The sequence below is a fragment of the Aythya fuligula genome, chromosome Z (genome assembly GCF_009819795.1).
Source record: "Aythya fuligula isolate bAytFul2 chromosome Z, bAytFul2.pri, whole genome shotgun sequence".
Lineage (NCBI taxonomy): Eukaryota > Metazoa > Chordata > Aves > Anseriformes > Anatidae > Aythya > Aythya fuligula.
The window spans coordinates 40,383,250-40,404,889 of record NC_045593.1 but is presented as its reverse complement, the minus strand read 5'-3'; the positions used below and the strand labels follow the sequence as shown (position 1 = coordinate 40,404,889).

The 21,640-nt window shown below is 37.5% G+C and overlaps 1 protein-coding gene across 1 annotated transcript in view; it reads left to right on the top strand.

Moving 5' to 3' along the window:
* SMC5 (structural maintenance of chromosomes 5) overlaps positions 1-21,640 on the top strand; it is a 49,518-nt gene that overhangs the window by 1,934 nt on the left and 25,944 nt on the right. Inside the window, exons 3-15 of the mRNA XM_032205505.1 lie at positions 422-474; positions 1,990-2,152; positions 3,433-3,567; positions 4,569-4,709; positions 6,447-6,608; positions 11,271-11,342; positions 12,252-12,507; positions 13,471-13,625; positions 14,766-14,879; positions 16,298-16,392; positions 16,595-16,727; positions 18,847-19,020; positions 19,131-19,300. Of these exons, the coding sequence (XP_032061396.1) occupies positions 422-474; positions 1,990-2,152; positions 3,433-3,567; positions 4,569-4,709; positions 6,447-6,608; positions 11,271-11,342; positions 12,252-12,507; positions 13,471-13,625; positions 14,766-14,879; positions 16,298-16,392; positions 16,595-16,727; positions 18,847-19,020; positions 19,131-19,300 (1,823 nt within the window). The remainder of the gene's footprint in view (positions 1-421; positions 475-1,989; positions 2,153-3,432; positions 3,568-4,568; positions 4,710-6,446; positions 6,609-11,270; positions 11,343-12,251; positions 12,508-13,470; positions 13,626-14,765; positions 14,880-16,297; positions 16,393-16,594; positions 16,728-18,846; positions 19,021-19,130; positions 19,301-21,640) is intronic.

Here is a 21,640-nt window from a genome sequence, read left to right as displayed (position 1 = left end):
TCTTTGGAGCTCTAAGTCTGGTTACCTAAATGATTGTATGTATTCTGTGATTGCAGCTCTGTCTTGAGAAAACCTTAAGTATGGAAATTGCCTGGATGGTATTTTCATGTTTATCCAATTAATTTATCCAATTAATCCAATTTCATGTTACTATCCAATGAGTATGAACCTTTTAGTTGAAATTGATAACAAACTGTTAATCTGTGGAGGAAACTAATGCTGCTAGTTAATGAGGAAGTTAATACCATCTTCCTTTATTCTGAGGTAGTAAACTGATAAAATAATTTTTTGTTGTTATTGTCAGTTTTCAGTAAAATACACCATTACTGCAACTCTATAATACAAATACGTGTTTTTGTAAGAGATTACAACTTAATACAGAGTTACTTTGCAATAATAACTTACATAATTCATTTTGTAGGTTGGTCTCTTTGTAAAGCAGGGGTGCCTGAAAGGTGTGGTAGAAATTGAACTGTAAGTAGTAAAATTATATTTTCTTATTAATTTTTAATTAGATTATTTCCCCACACAGTCGCTCGCAAAACTCTAGAACAAAATCTGTACAGGGTGTGCAGAGATCTTTATTTAAGCTGATGATTTATTTGTTTTTTTTTTTTTTATTGTTGTTTCCCCTGAACTTAAAATTGTAAAGCTTTTAAAAAATCACTCAAAAAAAAATAAGCAGTGATAGTTTGTTCTGATTTCACTTTCTGAAGCATTTTACCTTGTCTTGATGCAAAAACAATACAAGGACAAAGACTGATGCGTATGGTGTGTTTAGCTTTCGATGATACTCAAGGATCACGTGATTTATGTGCAGTCTGTACTGCTGTCATGTCATAGTGGTTGGAAGTGATTTAAAAAGGATAAAAAACAAGTCTGAATTCTAGAAATAAATAGACAACAATATTTAAAAAAAAATAAAAGTTCTGTCTTTGCGTTCCTGTACTGATACTCCTGATGTGAGGGGTTCCTCTGCATTCTTACTATAAATGTTACTGAAGCAAAGCAGAAGAAAAAAGTAGAGCTGACTAATTCCAGATAATGTAGAATTCCAGGTAGTGTAGTCTTCTAGGTAAGATTAATGAATAAGATTAATCTATTTTATACAAGATAGAGAAACTGAAATATCATTTGGAGTTAGCCTGTAAAATCAGGTTAGTAACTTGCATTTATTTTATGGTTACAGGGTAATACTACATGGTTCCAGTATTTAGTGCTAAACTGAACAGAAAAAGATAAAGAGAAACTATCCTAACAGAGTTTCTCAGTATCTGCTTTTGGGTAGAGATCTTAACTTGAAACTGCAATAGCAGTGCAATAGCGCAGGTTGCCTTGATAAGCCTTAACCTGCTATGTGGCTACACTAAATAGAATGTAGAGCTAATAAAATGACTTAGATCCTTAATTTGTATGAAAGTTGGCCACCTTGATCAAATTGTATATAAACTAAATTGTGGGCAATTGATGCTTTTTTACTCTTCTTTAAAAGCAGAAAAAGGAATTATTTTTCATTCAGTATGATATTGTTCGTATTTTCAGGTGGAATATGTATACACAGCTTATTGATTGAGTTCTGTACATTAATATTAAACTTTAAGAACTTGGTGCTGGTACAGTTCCTGCATACCAAGTTTAAAGCTTCCTCTTTCAAATTAAAAATACTTTTATATATAAAACTACTTCATATGTAACAACTTTTAAATGATTCATGCATTCATCAAGAATATGTTATATATGTAAATAGCTACCTCTGAGTTAAGATTTGCAGATATTTGTAATGTCATCAGTGTTGCACAGGAGACATGGTGGGATTCATTCATCATGAAAATATTGTATACTATGTGAAACAATATGAATCTGTCTCTGCTGTTCAGTTTTTAAATATTTAAGTATCAAATAAGTTTTTAACATGGTAACTAATGTATTCTGACATCTGGTGACCCTTGTATACTCTCAAAAAATGTAAATACTTTTTTTATTAATCAGGTCTAAGGCACCTGAGAATATCATTATCACACGGGAAATGCAAGTGGTGAACAACACATCAACATGGTTTATCAACAAAAAACCAACAACTCTGAAAACAGTAGAGGAACAGGTCGCAGCCTTAAACATCCAGATGGACAATTTGTGCCAGTTTCTTCCTCAGGTATGAAAGAATTTTGAGAGGCAATGCAGTTGCAGTGAGAGGGTTCTGTAGTTTATTTCCAAATCCTGTGTCATTTCAGCAATTTAATTGGACCACACAAAGGAGGAGCATGGGGACATAGCCATACTGGTGGGATGTTGAAAGAAGGAAGGAACTATGTGGCCTTTAGGGTTTCTTAACTGGACAGTTCTGTACCTGCTGTCTGTTGTCACTGAAAGGGAAGCTGCTGATGTTGTTTGGGTAGCAATGATACCAGTATTACCTCTCTGACCTGCCGCTAATGCGGCAACAAATCTGTGGGGAAATTTATTTATTTAAATAAGGTCTTGAGATCTAGCACCATTTCTGTGCATTTATCTGCGTGGTTCCTGCATCCCTGCCTTCCACAGTCATTGTCTGCATGTGCTTTTCTTTAGTTATATCCAGACAGTTCCTCATGACTAGGTCCTCTACTTGGCAAGTGAAGGCAAAGAGTTGTCTGGATTTCTCTCTCCGAGATCCAGGAAGTAGCCCTATTAAGTGACCTTGTAGTTGCAAGAGAGACTGCTGCTAGAGCCTTCCTATAAGCTCCTGTGGCTTAAACTGTTTTTTGAGCATAAGGTAGGACTTAATGGTATTCAGAATCAAACTTGGTAAAAAAATAAAATTGTCCTGATGGAAAATAGCTCATGAAGGAAGGAGAAGACTAATGAATGCCAGGTGCTGCTTTGATAGCTGGATCCATGCATGGGAAGATTAGGGTTTCTGTGCAGATAGCTATGTTGGATCACAGTTATACCCTTAAAAAAAAAAATAAATAAAAAATTATGGTGGGTTGTTTCTAAAGACCTTTCTAGCTCATGGGGATCGTCAGAGATAGTAGTAAAAGGGAACCCTATCAGAGCCTAGCCAGTCATGACTTTTTTTCTCCTCTTCAAGGAGAAGTGCGTTCATGAAGAAAGGCTGAAAAAAGTGAATTCTCTGAACTGAGCTGTCTCATTTGGAAGAATGATAGCCAATTCAGAAACAATGAACCAACCTTTGTCCTCAGCAGGTACCCTCAAGCTGCTGAAAAAGCCAAGAGCTAAGGTTTAAGCTCAAATCATGCCAGAACAGCTCCATACGTGGATATTTCCTTGTATGAAATTTTACAAATTCCAGAGGTGGTTGTCCTATGCTTAATTATGTCAGAACTATCAAAGAACTGTACATCAGGTGTTTGTGAACCTATTTAAATCCAGTATTGCTGTCCTACACTATTATAACTAAAACTGTATTGTTACAACTTCTTTATTTTATAGGACAGAGTTGGAGAATTTGCAAGACTGACTAAGGTTGAATTGCTTGAAGCCACTGAAAAATCCATTGGTCCTCCAGAAATGTACAAATATCACTGTGAACTGAAAAACTTCAGAGACAAAGAAAGAGAACTAGAGGTAAACATGCACATTGTACAGACAGAATTTACATAATAAAATTTTGTGAGTTCTTACAGGTATCTTTTTTGTCCTTTAAGAGTTGGCAGCTGTTAGGAGGTGTTCCTTTTGCTTTAATCTTGCTTTCCATAAATTATGGGTGAGATTGTTGCCTGTTTCTACTTTTTCCTGGTTAGTAGTAGTCACATATTAAAAGGAAAAAAGATAATTGTAAGCAGTATGGTGCAACCTTGTTGCTGTCCTTTTCTTAGTATGCAGGATCTTTCCCTGACACTCAGTTGTGCTGTGAATTTATCAGGCTTTGTAATCTGTACAGAGATGTTACTGCTGGGAATGGTGTCTTGGGAGCACTGTTCTGGGAACAGTGCCTGTCGTTATCAGTGCAGGCCATTTTAATTCTTTGTTCTGCTGTTCCTTGTATTTGTGCAAATGCATGTATTTCCATTTATACGTACTATATTCAAATACCAACCTTAATATTTCTGTTACAGGTCTGTACAAGAACTTTCAGAAGTATTTTTACAACTTATATTTAGCAAAATCAGTTATGGTTGTTTAGAAACTTCTAGATTAATCAGTCCATGAGCTGTAGGGATGATATCTTTTCTTTAAGTGTTTTAATCTTTCAGTGAAGAAATTTTTCCTAATATCCAACCTAGACCTCCCCTGGTGCAACTTAAGGCCATTTCCTCTTGTCTTACCACTTGGTGCTTAGGAGAAGAAGAGACCAATTCCTGCCTTGCTATAGCCTTCTGTAAGGTAGCTGTAGAGCGTGATAAGGTCTCCCCTGAGCCTCCTCTTCTCCAGGCTAAACAACCCCAACTCTCTCAGCTGCTCCTTGTAAAACTTGTTCTCTAGGCCCTTCTGCAGCTTTGTAGCCCTTTTTTGGACACACTCAAGTACCTTGATGCCCTTGTAGCGAGGGGTCCAGGTATGGATAATTTCTGAAAAGTGTTTTCATAGAGTAGATGCTGTAAATTATGAAATGCATATTCTTACAGAATTTGTGCAAAGAAAAAGCTTACTCATTGGAGAAAATGAAACAGAGGGTTGAACGATACAAACAAGATGTTGAGAGATACCATGAATGCAAGCGCCATCTAGACCTAATTGACATGCTTCAGAGAAAAAGACCTTGGGTGGTAAGATTTAATTTTATTTTCAGTGTTTCTCTTACCTGATGTGTTTTTCTTACAACTGCAATACTAGAACTATGTCGTGTTGAAGGGATTTTTTAATCTTAAATTGGATTATCACATCTTTCTCCGAATGTTTTTCTGCTTTACAAGAAAAGATATAACAAAGAAAGAATTTTGACAGAGTAGTCTAAGTAGATATATTTGTGATTATTTTTTTTTATGTTTACAAGTGTGGTGATTAAATTACTAACTAGGAAAAAGTGGCTGTGTTGGTTTCACGCTGATGGGCAGCTAACTCAATCACACAGCTCTTCCCTTCTAAAAAGGAAAGGGGAATAAAATATGGTGAAAAAAAGGCTAATGGGTTGAGATAACAGGGAGATCACTCACTATCACAGGCAAAGCAAACTCAGCATAGAGAGATCAATGTAATTTATTGCCTGTTGCTAACAGACAAGAGCTGTAAGAAGCTATGAGCAAACTAAAAACACTTTTCCTCTCTCCTTCTGAGCAGCTCAGGGGAATGGGGGTTGTGGTCAGTACTTAACACTTTGTCTCTGCCATTCCATCCTCCTCACTGTCTTCCCTGCTCCAGCCTGATGTCCCTCCCACAGGATGCCATCCTTCCTAAATTGATTTTATGTGGGCTTCCCACAGGCTGCAGTTCTTCAAGAACCAATCCAATATGGGTCTGTACCATCAGGTCAGTCCTTCAGGAATTGACTGCTCCAGTATGGGCGGCAGCTCCCCCCAGACCCCTGCTCCTGCGTGGGCTCCTCTCCATGGGCTGCCGGGGCCTGCTCTTGTGGGGGCTCTCCATGGGCCTCAGCCTCCTCCAGGCCACATCCACCTGCTCCACTGGGGGCTCCTCCACCCATGGGGGGGCTGCAGCGTGGAGATCTGCTCCATGTGGGACCCATGGGCTGCAGGGGGACAGCCTGCTCCACCAGGGGCCTCTCCCTGCACAGGCGGCAGGGGAACTGCTGCTGCCTGCCTGGAGCACCTCCTGCTGCACTGGTTTTAGTGTCCGCAGTATTCTACAGCCCCCCACCTCCTGCTCCTATAGCCTTGTTATGTTAACCCAGTACAGTGGCAGATAGTGCAAAATGGACAGAGCTTGCAGGCAATCCCTTTTTTTTGTGTGTGTGTTATTTTAAAAATCAGAATAATTCAGGGCTCCCTAGATAGTGACTTGTTATTGTAGTGTTTGGTGGAGGATTTGTATGCATGTGTTGTGTCTTTATGTTTTTTTTCTCCTTGAAAGTTTTGTTCTTGCCTTCTCCCCTTCAGTTTACTTCAGTGTATGTTCCTAGCTCTGATCCATCTAACTTCTTCTTTTTCTTTCTCCTGAAATTTCCTGTGGTTACTTGCTCCTTCGCTTGAGGACTTCTGCCTAATTAATGCTCAAAGTATAGACAGAAGGGGCTAAATTAGTTTTTTGACGCTGATCCAAGATGGGTTTAAAGGCAAAGCTGTTGGTCGTATCTTCTGCTACTTCCATTGTCTGTTGAGAGCCACTAAAAGTGTGCCCTATTCAGTGGGGATTGAACGATCTCTGTATCTTCTGCTCATCGTCACTACTAACAGGCGCATTACTTAAGTAGTCATGCTAACACTGGTTTCTGTATGAGACTTTTCTCTTAAAACCTGTGTTCAATTACATAAAATGTTAAAGCAGTATAAATAATACTGGAAAGGAAGACAGAAGTCTTTAATTATTTTACTTGAAACTTTTCCAAGGAATACGAAACTGTTCGTCAGCAGCATGAGGAAGTAAAACAAATCCGAGACCAGGCCAGGGAAGAACTGAAGAATCTGAAGGAAATGCAGTCTCCACTTGTGAAAAAAATAGAAGAAACTGTAGAATCTTTTAAGAGTCTGGATAAGAAGATAAAATGTATGGTAGGTAATTTAAGTTCAGTTATAGTATTCAGGTGTTCTTTGTTCAGATTTGCGAAGAGTGACATCTGTCTTTCTAGTGTGCCCTAATATGTTCTAGAAGTTTTCCTGAAGTTCTCCTGCTATTGATTCTCAGTGAGTTCTGCATATTGGTGTTTCGCTAAAAGCAGTAAAACTTAAGGATTGTGTTTCTTAATAAACCTTAGGTAGCCACTCTAGTGTCTCCTCTCTTGGTATTACATGAACAGGAACTTTTCGTCTTTAAAGATACTTATGCATCTTTAAAGATACTTATGTACCTTTTAAAGAACCTTCACAGTCTTCAGGGTTATCATGTTACAGGTTCCTGAAGTTAGATAACAGTATTAAATTAGTCCTGTGTTTTTGTCTGTTCTGTAGTATCTTTGCAAAACTTAGTCAGCTTGCAAATTCTCCAACTTGGTGTATCTTAGAAAAAATGTGGTCAGTTTGTGTGGCTAATTTAAGCAAATTTGCAACTTTTCTGGCATAAGGGTTTTTTTCTAATGTTTAATCTACTTTTGTAAGTAGGGTATTTATATGTTTATTTTTTAGTATACAGTAATCCTCCATCAGTTGTGAACATTGTTATGCATTGAAGAATTTAAATGGGTAGCCTGCCTGTGCTTTACAGCTTGGTATCTGGCTTTGAATAGCTGTTCTCTCTACAGCTGTGGAAGATGTCAATAAAAGTACTGTAATTCTCTGCAGGAGAATGTACTGTTCAGGCTCCAGTAGTAATTGTAAAAAATTTTGGATGAATAATCAAAGTTAACTGATAACATGAGAATATTTACAGCAGTGAGTTCTACTTGAAGATAACTGTAATTCAAATCAGATAACTTGGTGTGAAGGCACCTGTGACACGGCTGTCATGATGCAGCTTGTAGAATCAGGCTGACACTTTACTTGAATGTAATTTAGTGCACTGTGAGTTACTACACTCTCCATGTGCTTTCTTTGAAAGACAAAACAAATCAAAAACCCAAAATTGCAATCAAGCAAAAAAACAGATTGAAGAGCGGTACTGGTGTGAACAACAAAAATCTTACTAAGAACAGTTGTAGTCAGACTTTGGATTCAGAGCTCCACAGTGCTGCAAGAGTTTATTACACTGTTATATGACATACATGTATATAAACTTCTTAAAAAGTTGGTTTTATTGAAGTGGGGTGTGGCTTTTTTGTTTTTTTTATTGTTAATGTTCTTTGTTTTTAAAAAGTAGGTGGTCTTCCTTAGAGGAAAGTTAATGGATGAAAGCTTCAATTGATTTTCATAATTTGGAAAGGGCCTTTGTGCTTTGTTTTCATGGCTTAGTGTTATCCTTCTGTGTTTTAGTCATATCTCATTTTTAACTAATGTTATACTAATGCTTATATCTATATCTCTATATATGTATATATTGTGAACAGGAAGGAGTTCTGCTGCTTCCACAGTTCCTCGAGGTATTGGTCTCTACTCATTTAGGAGTTACTCCCTGTTTGCATCAGAAGCCTATGGAAAAATAGTGAACACTTTAGTTTTAACTTGCAAAGAGTGTTCTTATATAGGCTGTTCACTACGGAACTGTAAAAGTGGAACTGGGGGAGTGTGCTACCTGATTGACTCATGCTCTTGATGGACTTACTCTTGAATCAACTTGTTTCTACTGAATCTAAACCTGTGAAGTGTTTTTTTTTTTTTATATATATATATATATATATTATATAAACAATGTACTACATATTCACAAGGTTAGCTTTATTCTGAAGTCATGCTTCTTTTGGGCTCAGAGAATGTATTAGGTGCATTTTGATCTATGAATTCCAGAAGCCAAAAAGCTGCAAAGAAGGAGAGATCACAGAATCACAGAATCACAGAATTTCCTAGGTTGGAAGAGACCTCAAGGTCATCGAGTCCAACCTAACGCTAACAGCCCTCCACTAAACCATATCCCTAAGCTCTACATCTAAACGTCTTTTGAAGACTTCCAGGGATGGTGACTCCACCACTTCCCTGGGCAGCCTGTTCCAGTGCCTCACAACCCTTTCAGTGAAGAAGTTCTTCCTAACATCTAACCTAAAACTCCCCTGGCTCAACTTAAGCCTATTCCCCCTCGTCCTGTCACCAGGCACGTGGGAGAACAGGCCAACCCCCACCTCGCTACAGCCTCCCTTGAGGTACCTAAAAAGAGCGATAAGGTCACCCCTGAGCCTCCTCTTCTCCAGGCTGAACAAGCCCAGCTCCCTCAGCCGCTCCTCGTAGGACTTGTTCTCCAGGCCCCTCACCAGCTTCGTCGCCCTTCTCTGCACCCGCTCAAGCACCTCGATGTCCTTCTTGTAGCGAGGGGCCCAAAACTGAACACAGTACTCGAGGTGCGGCCTCACCAGAGCTGAGTACAGGGGGACGATCACCTCCCTAGCCCTGCTGGTCACACTGTTCCTAATACAAGCCAGGATGCCGTTGGCCTTCTTGGCCACCTGAGCACACTGCTGGCTCATATTCAGCCGACGATGTGACATTTGAAGTAAATTAACCACAGAAGACTTACCGAGATATTCTAATCTTGCTTTCTAGTTTCTTTTGAAGCAGGGTGTGTTCTGCCAGCACTGTCACTAGTTTTAACCCAAGGCAAAACCTCAATGGCTTTAAGTACCATACCTTCAAATTACTTTGACTGCTAGTTCTTCAGAAACTCTTCACTTCTTTAAAGACACAGCTTGAATTCATTATAGCTTAAAATTTAGTCCTTATAGATGCAAGGATTTGAGTATTTCAGGGATAATTATACTATCAGCCAGCATGAGTTGAGTGATTTTTACTATCAAAGCAGTGTAACTTTATTTGTGTAATTTTTTTTTTTTTAATTAAACATTTAGTTGGGCATTAAGGGAGAGCAGTGTAGCATTTCAAGCCAGTCATGGTGTTACAGATTTCCTATAGTATGAAAGTAAAGACAGTGTTAAATCTGGAAAGAAATTAAAGTACCCAGAGAGAGTGCATGACTATTTCTGTTGTTTGTGTTTAAACCCTTGTAAGTGTTTGGTTAGATTAAGAACTGTGAGTAAAGTTTTGTGCTTAGGGTGGGTGGGGTGTGCAGATTCTGAAGAAAATAAATCTGCCCATTGTGGAGGAGGAGGTTGATAAAATTGTGTGAGAGAATGCTGGAATAGTTTATGCTCCAGACTCTTGGACCTCTGAAAAGGGTGCAATGCAATTTGTGTAGTACTTCGTAGTATAAAGCAAGAGTTTTTTGGTTGTACCGCAAAAACTTTAAACAAGATTGTTGTCGTTAATCTATTCAGTAAGTTGGTACGTATAAATACATGATAACTGAAAATGTAATGATAATTGAAAAATTGGATTCCAGTTCTGTAATACTCTCCTGACTTTGAGATGCTTCAAATTTTTTCTGTGAACATTTAGCATCAATTTCCCAGGAAAGGCTTTCTTCTTCGTAGTGCCAGCCTGTGCACTTTTCAGACAGCGCTGTGGAGTCATTAGTGTATCGCGGTCAACTGCAAGACCAAGGCATATCATTCCATCTTGTCTCTGTACAAACAACTGCAGAGTCAAGGCCTTTAAGTTATGTTCACCTTTTAGGTTGCGAGATGAAGAAGAGTTGCACAATTTTATTTTCTGTTCTTCGCACATCTTAGCTTTTCAGTGTGACATATTTTGTAGGAAGAAATTCCTTCCAGCTGGAGCGCTGTTTTTATTTACCTGTCTGCACTGGAATTTACCCACAGGATTCCCATCCTTCAGCCTTTTTAGTTCAGGAGAGGAGTTGAATTTGTTCAGAAAGCACAGCACGCTTCCTCTGTGATCATAATTCTATTTGATTATGCAACTTGCAATTAGTAGCTTTTTCTAACTACTTTTTCCAACTGAGAATCTTTTAAACCTGTTAATTTTAGCCACACCACAACTCAAGTCTTGTAATACCATGTTGAGATAATGTGGGGAGTCTGAAGGTTGCCAGGTTCACGTCTTTTCCTCTCATTGCACTTCCTAGGTAGCCTCCTTAGACAAATGGGCCTTCACTGCTCTTATTCCTATTGCTATGACAAGTAGCAGAGGCAATTTGGAATTTGGGAAGGTTTGGAGGGTTTGGAGATTCACAGACTCAGTTAATTAATTGGGCATTGGAGGCTTTCAGGACTCAACTGGACATGTGCCTTAGTAACATGGTTTAGTAAGACCTGCTTTGAGCAAGGGATTGCATAGGGTGACTTGACTTCCAGGAGTTCCTACCAACATGTATTGTTTTAAGTCAATTTGGAAAAAGAGGCAGTAACCCTTTTCAGTTTAAGGGTCTGAGTGTAACTTTTTTGTTTGTTTAAATCAAAGGTGGAATTATTTTAATTAAGATTAGGTTCGGATGCTTCCTCTGTGCCAGAGTTTGCAGATCCATAGCTGATCTTGCATGACTGTGAACAGATTATACGCCAATATTCAGTTTTGTACAAATTGCTGAAAATGTATGTGTTACAGATAGAAGTAAGAGTAATAATAAGATGATGAGCTTGTCTTTGTCAGTCATAAAAATTCACTTACAGCTTTATCTGTAAGAATCAGTCACACTTGAAGGAATTTTCAGTATATACATAACTAAGCATTTATTCTGCATTTTATTACTATCTGATTTAAATATGTTGTTGTATGCAGGCTGGTGAAATCAAGGAGGTTTCCCAAAAATGTAAACAAAAGCAAGATGCTTTGGAGATGAAAGATAAGCAAGTAAGAGTCTTGATTTTTGACTTTTTGGTGCTTTTTTGTTTAATATATTAATTTGGTACTAGCTTTGGCACATCTTGCGTGCAGGTAGAATTCTTCTCCTTAAATTCTGCAGTAAAACTTTTTTTTGTCTACTCTTTAGTCAGATGTCAGAGATTTCTCTCCAAGCACTAGCAGCATTTTTATACTCCACTTCTAGTATACAATGAATCTTTGCACCTTCTGGGCAGAACAGAATCTCCTGAGAATCAAATGCCCATTACTCCAAACACCAATTGCTATTAGATAGTTATAGGCTACATAAAATCAGTTACTTTGCAACAAACTTTTAGAATGGATGGTATGTATATGAGCAATATTTTGCAGGCTTTTCTTGAAAAGTTACAGCCTTGGTAGTACAGTAATACACACAACATTAAAAACTCCCTCAGATACTCTGTGCAAGAGACTTTGGTTTTTGCTTCTGTTAACTAAAAGCATTTTTAAAGAAGGTGCTGCAAAAATCTGTTGCAAAGAAGAATTGCTGTTCTTCACTTATGCACTCCATCAAGAAATTTCTAAGTTACACATCAAGGCGCAGAATTCAGGTTGCACGCTGTTTTGTGATGTAGGCTTTATGTAATCTAGACTGGCTTACAAATGTGTTAAAGATGTTTTAAACTTCTGCTTTTGTAGAAATAAAGGATCTTTGAAAATGATGTAAAAATTTGATTTTAGTTTAGATTAAATGTTCTCAAACCTTAACAAAATCTATTCAGCTTCTAATTTGTCATAGGGCTATTAGAACTAGAACATATGGTTTTAATGCATGGTTACATCTGTATTTAATACCTGTCTCAGTGATATACTAGTTATTTGTCATAATATTGCATACTAAACTCTCTCAATGTTGAAAATATTCAAAATTCTTAGATTGAAGAAATTAATCAAGCTTTCAGAATGAAAAAAGATGAAGAAATGGATAGAAGGAAGAAAATAATAAGTGCTCATAAGATGATAGAGGAATGGAACGATGAACTCAGTACAGCGAGCAACTGTGAGAATCTTCAGCCACAAATTGATGCTGTTAATAATGAACTGAAAGATTTACAAGGAGAAAGGGCAAACATTGAGAGTGATATTAGTGATGTAACAACAGAGAAAAATAACCAAGAACGGGAAAAGAGAAGTAAGTTACTTGTTTTTCTTTGTTTTATTTTTTAAGACTGCTCCTACAGCATCTGCTTGTTGTCCTGCTATAGTAAAAATAATTTGAGACATTTACCTCAAGCCTCAGAGTTGCAGATTGTTACTTTAGTAGCCCTCTTGACTGTTTTATTAAAAGTAACAAAACCAGCTGTAGAGATAAGAACACTTAAATTCAAAAGAAGTAACTGACATTAAAACTACTCTTACAAGAAGTTAGTTTCCCTTGATCCCTGGGTAAAGAAACTGGTTTGCCAGTTTTGTTTGTACTTGCAGGATGAAGGTGGGGGAAAAAAGCTTGTTTTAAAGATGTGTTGCTTAAAATGATCTCTGTGGCAGTATATTAGCTATTGATGCTGATTCTTCCTTTTTGGAAGAACTTCAGCTAACATTAATTTCAGTAAATTACTTTGAAGTGTCCTGGGGAAAGATCAAGTGACCTAGAGGGAGAGAGGCTATGTACTTTATTTCAAGAGGCATAGAAGGTATTCAACCTCTGCTTCTCCTCAGTACCAAATGCTTTCTTACACAGTCTACGGTCATGTCTTCATTTTTCTGCAAACATGAAATATCACTCAAATTTCATGTTGCTAGTCCCCCAGTTTCTTTTCTCTTGGGGTATTACTGGTTCTAAATATAACAGTAGAACATGAATTGAAGAGATACTTCTAGGACTAAATTCTTATGTTCTTTAATATAAATAAATGCTGTACACATTTCATTATGCTTTGGACAATTATAATTTTATTCTAAATTTTAAGTTTGAATAATTCTTTAAATCCCTTTAGAATAAGTGGGATTTTGAATGTGGGAATAGAAACTCTAAATTCTTATACTCTCCTGTCAGCCCTACTCCTGTGGTAACATAGTCAATAAATATTGAAAAATACTGAATATAATGTATTTTTACTATGGACTCTATTTACGAAACTGTCTTAAATCACAGGAATAATTGATCGCATTGAACAACTTAATAATATAATGAGTATGAAAGAAGAGACTCTTAGAGGGAAATATCAAGATACACACTCTGCTCTTATGTGGCTAAGAAAGAACAAAGACAAGTTTAAAAAAACAGTTTGTGAGCCCATAATGCTTGTGGTAAGAAAATTTACATCTATATCACTAATCAATTAATTTCTATTTATGCTTGCAAGACTTTGAGAATTAGTTCAGAACTTGCAAGACACCTTAAAGTTAGCTGCCAATTGCATGCAGTATATGTATGTAATATGTATGGTATGGTGAACTCTGTATTTTTCGTTCCTTTTGAGTAAGATGAGATCATACCTTCTCTCTCCCTCCCCAGTAAGAAGTTCTTTCTTAAGGTTCATGCTGCAGATTTCCTCAAAAGTACATCTAATTACTTAGGTTTAAGTGGCTTCCTAAAAATACAGTGGTAGTTGCAACTGAGGGCCCACTCCTTAAAGCGCAATCTGCTCAGCAAATATTTCATCATATCACTGTGCTCCTCAGATGTTTTTGTGGTGTGCTCTGCATAACCAGCTACAAGCACAGGAAAAGCCTACTCCTAGAATTTCCTCTTATTACCAGATATTCCAATTCTTTTTGTAAGATCACATCAAATTAATTCTGTAGATACCTTGGTATGATGGCTTTTGCTTTTACTTTAAGGCCTCATTAATATCTATAAATGACTAATATCTATAAAATCCACTAATGTTTGAACTTTGTTCTGTGATAAATGTAAGTTAGTCTCACTTACTTAGATGCTTTAGTTTTCAAATTGATAGTAAGTTTATCCAGCCTTTGGCAGTCTTGGGGCTGTTAAATTGTGTGGTTCTGTGTAATTTCGTCTTCATTTATCATGGATATAATATCTTAAATACTGGTGAGTTACTGCAGAATTCTAATATTAACGTTTTATTCAGTTAGTAAAAGCTTCATTCATACTTTCTTTAAATTCTTAAATAAAAAAGTTTAATATAGTCTTTGTCTTTCTCGGGCTTCACAATTCTTTATTCATGTTTGTCAAAGAGAACTGCATTTGAATAATTCGTAAAGCATGGAGTTCTGTGTATTTGGTCTATTATCCCAGTTGCTTCTAAACAGTATGGTATCTTTACTAGCGTTGGAGCAGAGCCACCAGACATGAAATGGTGGTGAACTGTAGGCTTGGATATCAGCTGACTGCTGGCATGGAAGGGTTGTTAAGTTCAGTTGTATTAAAACAGTCTCTTATCATTACCTTTTCTTAACTTTTTTTTTGTATGTGAGCAGATCAATATGAAAGACAGTAGACACGCTAAATATATTGAAAATCACATTCCGGCCAATGACATGAAGGCTTTCGTTTTTGAGAGTCCAGAAGATATGGATACGTTTCTTGTGGAGGCAAGTAGGCAGTAATTTTAAAAGTTGATTGTACTAATATGCAGCTAACACAAAGGGTAGTAGACTCCAAAGTATGTTTCCTAATTATTATTCAATCTGTATTTATTGTACTTGAAGCATCCTTGAAGTATCTGGATGCTTCAGCTAGTTTGGCATATGCCCAGGATGAGAGGCATGAGGCTTTTTTCTGCTCTTCCAAGCATGGTAAAACTCAACATCTGGAACCTTTATTGGAAAAGGCATCCACTTGCTTGTGTGTTTGTCTACTAGCCAACATGGCACATCCATCCACCTTTGCTGCTGGTTGCAGTAGCTCCTTTTATTAGGAGCACTGTCCTACAGACCTAAGTTGGGAAAGAAAGCATGGTATACAGTTTGATTAGTTTTTCTTTTAAAATTAACAGAGGGGTTTAGGATTGCAGGAAGGTACTGAGTCTTAGTTACTAAACATTGATAAGATCACTGCAGTAGCTAATACAGAATATTCAAAGACTTTAATCTGATTAGTAAGTAAGATTTTTTTCAAAACTGGAGGAATGTGGAAATATTAGGAAAATATTTCTCTTTAGAAAAAGCTCTTGTCTTCCTTGGCAATGTAATCACTGCAGAGGCAAAAAAAGTGCTGATAAAAGGAAATGACAAGAGCAGGAAGCTGATAATTAAGTACCAAGTATTTCCAGTACCTCCTGACTAAAATGGCAAGAGGATATCTTTCTTGAAGATAATGGTCCAAGCAACAAATCAGGCTTATTATTTTTCTAATGTTGCTCTTTCCTGGAGCCATGGGGAAATTGTGCCCATTGAGAGCCAGACAGATGACGTAGGAGAAAAAAAAGTCACAAGACAGGACATTAACTGTCATAGTGCTTCCCAGCTACACTCCTTAGAGTAGTTTGATTGATGACAAACTACTCTGCAGTTTTTGAAGACTTATTGGCTCTTCTTAGAAGCTAGTCATTTTTATATGTGAGCCATTTTTGTCTGAAGTTCTGGGCTGCTTTAGGTAGCTAAACCGATCTTTCATGTGTATACTCAATCTTTTCTGCCCCATTAAGATCAAAGCCTCTGTGGCTAGTGATCTGCCATTATCTGTGCAAAATGGCCATGCAGCCTGAAAGAAGGGTCTTCCGTAGTACATCCATACAGACTACCACCTAGCTTAGCTATTAAGATTCAGCACATGGCACTGGATTTGAATGCTTTTATTATACCTAATGTGTAGTATTTTTACATATAAAAATAAGCTTTTGTACGTCGTAGTCATTCTTGAGCAGGAGGAGTTTTTTGTAGGTTCTTCCATAGGTTTAAGTAGTTTAAAATAATTCTAAGTTAGTGAAATCCTTCTTAAGAACAATATATGGCCTTCACAAAGCAATTTTTTCCATTCTTTTTAACCAAATAATGTAATCTATATTTAGACACGTGATCATCAGAAATTAAGAGTGAATGCTGTGTGTGCACCTGCTGTATCATGTGCTGGAAACTTACCTTCAAGACCTATTGAAGAATTACGGTATGTATCAGATTAAATCAATGGGAAAGGGTTTTAAATGTAGTGTTTTTGTGTCATTGCTATGTATTATGGTTTTTCCATGCAAATAAAATTGTTACCAATTCAATTTGGGATTAGTGGGACTTCTGACCCTTTATTAAATTCAGCTTGCTTTTATGTCTTTTTTTTTTGGTGATGCTTGCTTTTTTTTCCTTCTCTTTAGCCAATACGGATTTTTTTCATATTTACGAGAGTTGTTTGATGCTCCACTTCTTGTGATGAGTTATCTTTGTTACCAGTATTCTATTCATGATGTCCCTGTGGGAACAGAGAAGACCAGAAACATGATCGAAAAGGTGAGATGTACTAAATAGCACAAACACACCTGTCAACTAAGTTTTACTTCAGGAATTATTTGGCAAGCTAAAGTGAATATAACAAAAAATGTTTTGCCCTTTTATTTGGAGTTCACAAGAGAGAACAGTTCATGATATACAAGCAGTTCATGATACTGCAAGACATTTTAACAAATCCAATAAGCTTACTGCATTACTTTGCAGAAAGCTCAATGTCTTCCACCCAGGTGTTGTTCTGAGTCAGTTATATGAAGTTGTTCTTATTATAATAACTTCTACATTAAGTGTCTGAAATATTGTGGACAAAGTTCTAATCAAACAGTTAATAGTACATAACAAAGCTGACCTAGAAAGAAAATGGGTGGGTGGAGAATTGAGGTTTGTCCTGACCTCTTCCCCTTCAATCCCTGAGATGGGGTCTTAAAGCAATGATTAGGAAGGTGCTTCTTTCTTACTTTTTCTACATCTGATGTTCAGATTCTGGCTGCTACAGCTGTGCAACTTCAGTTAGAATTGATATGATAAATAGGATAAAAAGGCTTCAGATTCAGAGTAAGTTTACTACCTTACTCTTACATAGTCTTCCAAGCTCATAATTGCTGGATTGTAATGAGTAACATGACTGGTTTTGGCATTAATCCTTATTCACTTATCTGTCCATGCTGATCTCCTGTTTTCTGTCTTGTATAAAGAATAAAGTCTCCAAGTGGAAAAGGAATTATTTGGGCTCTCTGAGAACAATGAAAGTTGTGTTTTCAAGAATCTCAGGGAACAGTCTCTTTAAATAGAGAACAATTCCTACCTTTTTTGCTGGGATAGCTGTTGCTCCTTTCTGTCTTTTTCGTTTCTCAAGTGCTAAGAATGAGGAAGAAAATAAAAGTGGAGGGAGACCTAGATTAGAAAAAGCAGGAATAGAAAGGGTGTTTTTTTTAAGCATTTCCTATTTAGAATGTCACTGTTTTCTGTTTATTAGCTGATGAAGCAGATACCTATGTAATAGGTCTGAGAGTTATATTATGTAGATCATTCAGAATTACTTGGTTAGATACTCTGTCCTTTCCTGAGCTCTGTGAGCAAGTGTAAAATCACTGATATAGCAGGAAAGATAAGCTAATATTATGAATGTTTTGCACGTGGCATTTTCTCAGTTAAGCTGTGTGAAGTTTTTTCTGCTTTTATTACTTTTGATTGAGAAATGCAGTGTTTCAACATTGTATTTCATACTTCTCAGAAAGTTCCAGTTTAAAAGGAGACCAATTTTTATAGAGCTGAACATGTGGAAAAGAACTATGATGGAAATGTCATCAACCATGGTATAAGCTGTAAAGCAAAATTAAAACAGTTTGCAATGTCCAGGAGCCAAGTGAACACAATATTGGAGGTGTTTTGTGTATAATCTGAAAGTAGCATTAGTCAAATTAACTTTTGTCTCATGGGGTCTCTTTTTGCTCTTCTTGGTTTACTGGGCACTCTACATTCTTCTGAAGTACTGCGTTACCTTGTGTTATGGTAAACGTTTGGTTATTTATAATACCCTGTTTGACACAAGTAATCTAAAAACAGTTATTCAAGTATTTTTATCTCCCATAGTTTTTTTCTATGAATATGCTTGCTTAACTGAAGTTCATGCTTTACAGGTCACCTTATGGTTTCCTCTATTCATTTAGTTGTGTGCCTTTAGTAGTTAGGTACACAGGCTATGTTTGCATGTATTTACACGTAGTACAATGCATTTGTTCATTGTACCATAAATAAGCACAAGTGCAGATGTTAATAGTTTTCACCAAAGCTCGTTCTTATAATATTGTTAGAGAAACCCATAAAAGCACGTAATAGGGTTAGAAGTAACTTATACATCAGAATAATTGGAAGCTGTTTGATTGTTTATAGTCGCATAGGCTGTGTGATGGTATCTTAAAAGTTCTTTGCTGACTGTTCTGAATTACAAGTATAAAAATGCATTAAATGTTACATCATCTTTTTGCAAAAACTTGTTAACAAATCAGAATTTTACATAAGCTGACATTCTTTACTGTGGATTTCATCTAGTTTATTCCTTGCTCTGAAAAGCATTGCCTTAATTAACATTTTTGTCAAAAGAGTATTTTTCATTTTTTAGGTCATTCAAGAAACCAAACTTAGGCAACTGTACACAGCAGAAGAAAGATACATTGTTAAAGTATCTGCTTATACAAACCTAACCTTCTGTAGTAATGTGTCTCTGAGAGCAGCCCAGTTTCTCACTAATTTGGTGGATACAGATGAAAGACAGCAGCTAGAAAAACAGCAGCAGGTAGGCATTTGTTTTCAGATATTTGTTTTCAATAAGCATAGCCTGCTTCCATGTATTACTATGGTACGTTTAAAGCAAGAATGCTAATGTTGTGTTTTTTCTTATTTCAGGCTATCAATAGCACGTTACAGTCGTTAGATACGCAGTTGACAACATTGCTTGAGAGACATAAACATCTGGAACGGAGAGACAATGAGCTCAGGCAACAGAAGAAGGAACTCTTAGAGAGAGGAAACAAGAGGAGACAATTGGAATCAAAAATTGCTGTGAAGTATGATAGGTAGGAAACAAATTGTGTTATGTGTGAAATGAGAACAATTTTAATAACAAATGTATACTGTCTTCCACTTACTGAAGCGTGCTTTTAATATAAAAAAATACTTAAGTGTCAGATACAGGTCATAATCAAGATCAAGAGGGTGCTTAGAAATAGGGATTAAGATAGTAGTTGAGAAGCCATATAACAATATCCTAAATAATTAATAAAATCATAGGATTCCAGTGAGAAATCATTGCATTCATTTGCTTAGAGATTGCCATAGCCCTCTCTCTTGGTAGCACACATCTTGGCACACCAGAAGGGACTTGCTGGTAGTACGAAAGGCAAAGGCAGCTTTAAGATCCTTGGGGCAGTGAGTAGGGCACACAGCGTAGATATATGGAGGTCAGTACTGAACCAGTGTATACCAGGGGAGGATTTTGCTGGCCAGCAGTGTGCCCTGGCCAAGAAGGTTAACAATATTCTTGGCTTCCTTAGGCAAGGTACTGCCAGCAGGTCAAAGGCCTTACTCAAGTCCAGGTAGACAATAACCACTGCTTTCCCTTCATCCATGAGGCTAGTCTTTTCATTGTAGACCTTATTAATTTGTTTAGAAGCATATCAACATTCCTGTCATCTCATCCTTAGATCTGCACATGTAAGTGTGGGTTTTACCCCTGGAGACACCTAACCCCATGGTCTCTCTGGCAGCTGGCCTGGATTCCCCTGTTCCCTCTGATATCCAGCTTCTGTGGTCTCAACCTTAGAGACAAACACATGCTTGACTCCCTGGCCACTTCACCTAGTTGCCAGCTAGTCTGGCTTGATCTTCACTAAGGAACAAAAGCTCACTTATATGCCAGGTGCTAGCACTGTGGACTCATGGGCCCCCAGTCTGTGGTGCTACACCTGTGCCTGGTATTTAAGTCCACGAACTCTGGTCTTTGTAGCTGCTGGTACCACAGATCATCTGGTCCTCTGACTTGTGATCCTGACTAGCTGCTTGCAGGTAGGCCCCCTATATGCACATGTGAATGCCAAACAAATAGTCCCTCAGCTGAGGAAAAGTGACAAATGGAATTTAATGACAAGAAAGAGCGGACTGTGCTGAGTGGGCATGGGACATGACTGTACAAGTGTATCAACCTGCCAGCTGTTCATGTGTAACTGGCCCCTTGGTGCCTGTATCCCTCTATTTTTTTCACACTTCATCCTTCCCACGTCACCTAGATTGCTTGCTTTCCTTGCCTTCAATTTCTCCCCTCAGTATCACATAAGTCCTGTGCAATTGTGAAACGCTTTCTGCTGCACCATATAATGTGTGCCATAACCACAGGCATGAACTTGTCACAGTCTAGGGAGTGCTCAGACATTGACTCATCCTGATGGGTTTTCACACCTGGACGATGGGGTTGAGGTTGTCCTGGAACAGGATATCCTTTCCTCCTCATCTTTAATTTGGGTTAGTGCCAGCTGGGGTGTCCTTGGCTCCTCTGGGCTTGTGGAGATGGGCCTTCGATAGGTAGGAGACTTCTATGATGGGCCTGGGAGTAGCCAAGATAGGGCATTATTTGAGCTTCCCCCATCTGCCAGCATCTCTCTGTACTCCTTTATGGGCGTGCAGGTGAGCTTTTATTATACAACCTAACAGGAAGCGTGCCTAGATTAAGGTAAATGACATTCCCTTCATCTCCCGTCATCCAAAATCTGGTCATTTTGTCATAGAAGACAATCAGAGTGGTCAGGTTAACCCTTGGTTAGTGCTTGCTGACTGTTCTTGACAGCCTTTTCATGCTGCTAGGAGTGTTTTTGAAAGGGACTTGCTCCAGCAGTTTCCCAGGGATCAAAGTGAGAAGACTGGTTTGTAGTTTTCTAGATTATTGTCTTGATGTATTTGGCCTTTTTTGAATGTCTCCATTTGGAGCCCTCTGCAGCTACCTAAACAGCATGATTATTTCATTTGAAGTTCTTCATAATTATGCAGTTTTGGTATTTAAAATGAGTGAAAATTCTAATTTTCTGCAGTACATGCGGGAAGCTGAAGGTGCAGATTTTACTTACTAGTATGTGTAGCAAGAATTAAGTAAGCCTTTTACTCTTGGATGCTGTATTGTTGTGAGCAAGTAGTAGCAGAGGAAGAATGTCATCCTTGCACTGACGCTTTAAGTCTGAAATTTATAGAAACCATATGGTTGCTGAGAGATGCCCTTAATAACCTAAATTCAGATTTCTCTAATTATGAAAGTTTTTGTGTTTTCAGTTTCTTAGGCATAAAGTTCATGTATGGGGAATGCATCTAATATGTTTGGAATGTTTAGAAACAAAAATACCTATTCTTCCTTACTGTTGGTTTATTACATA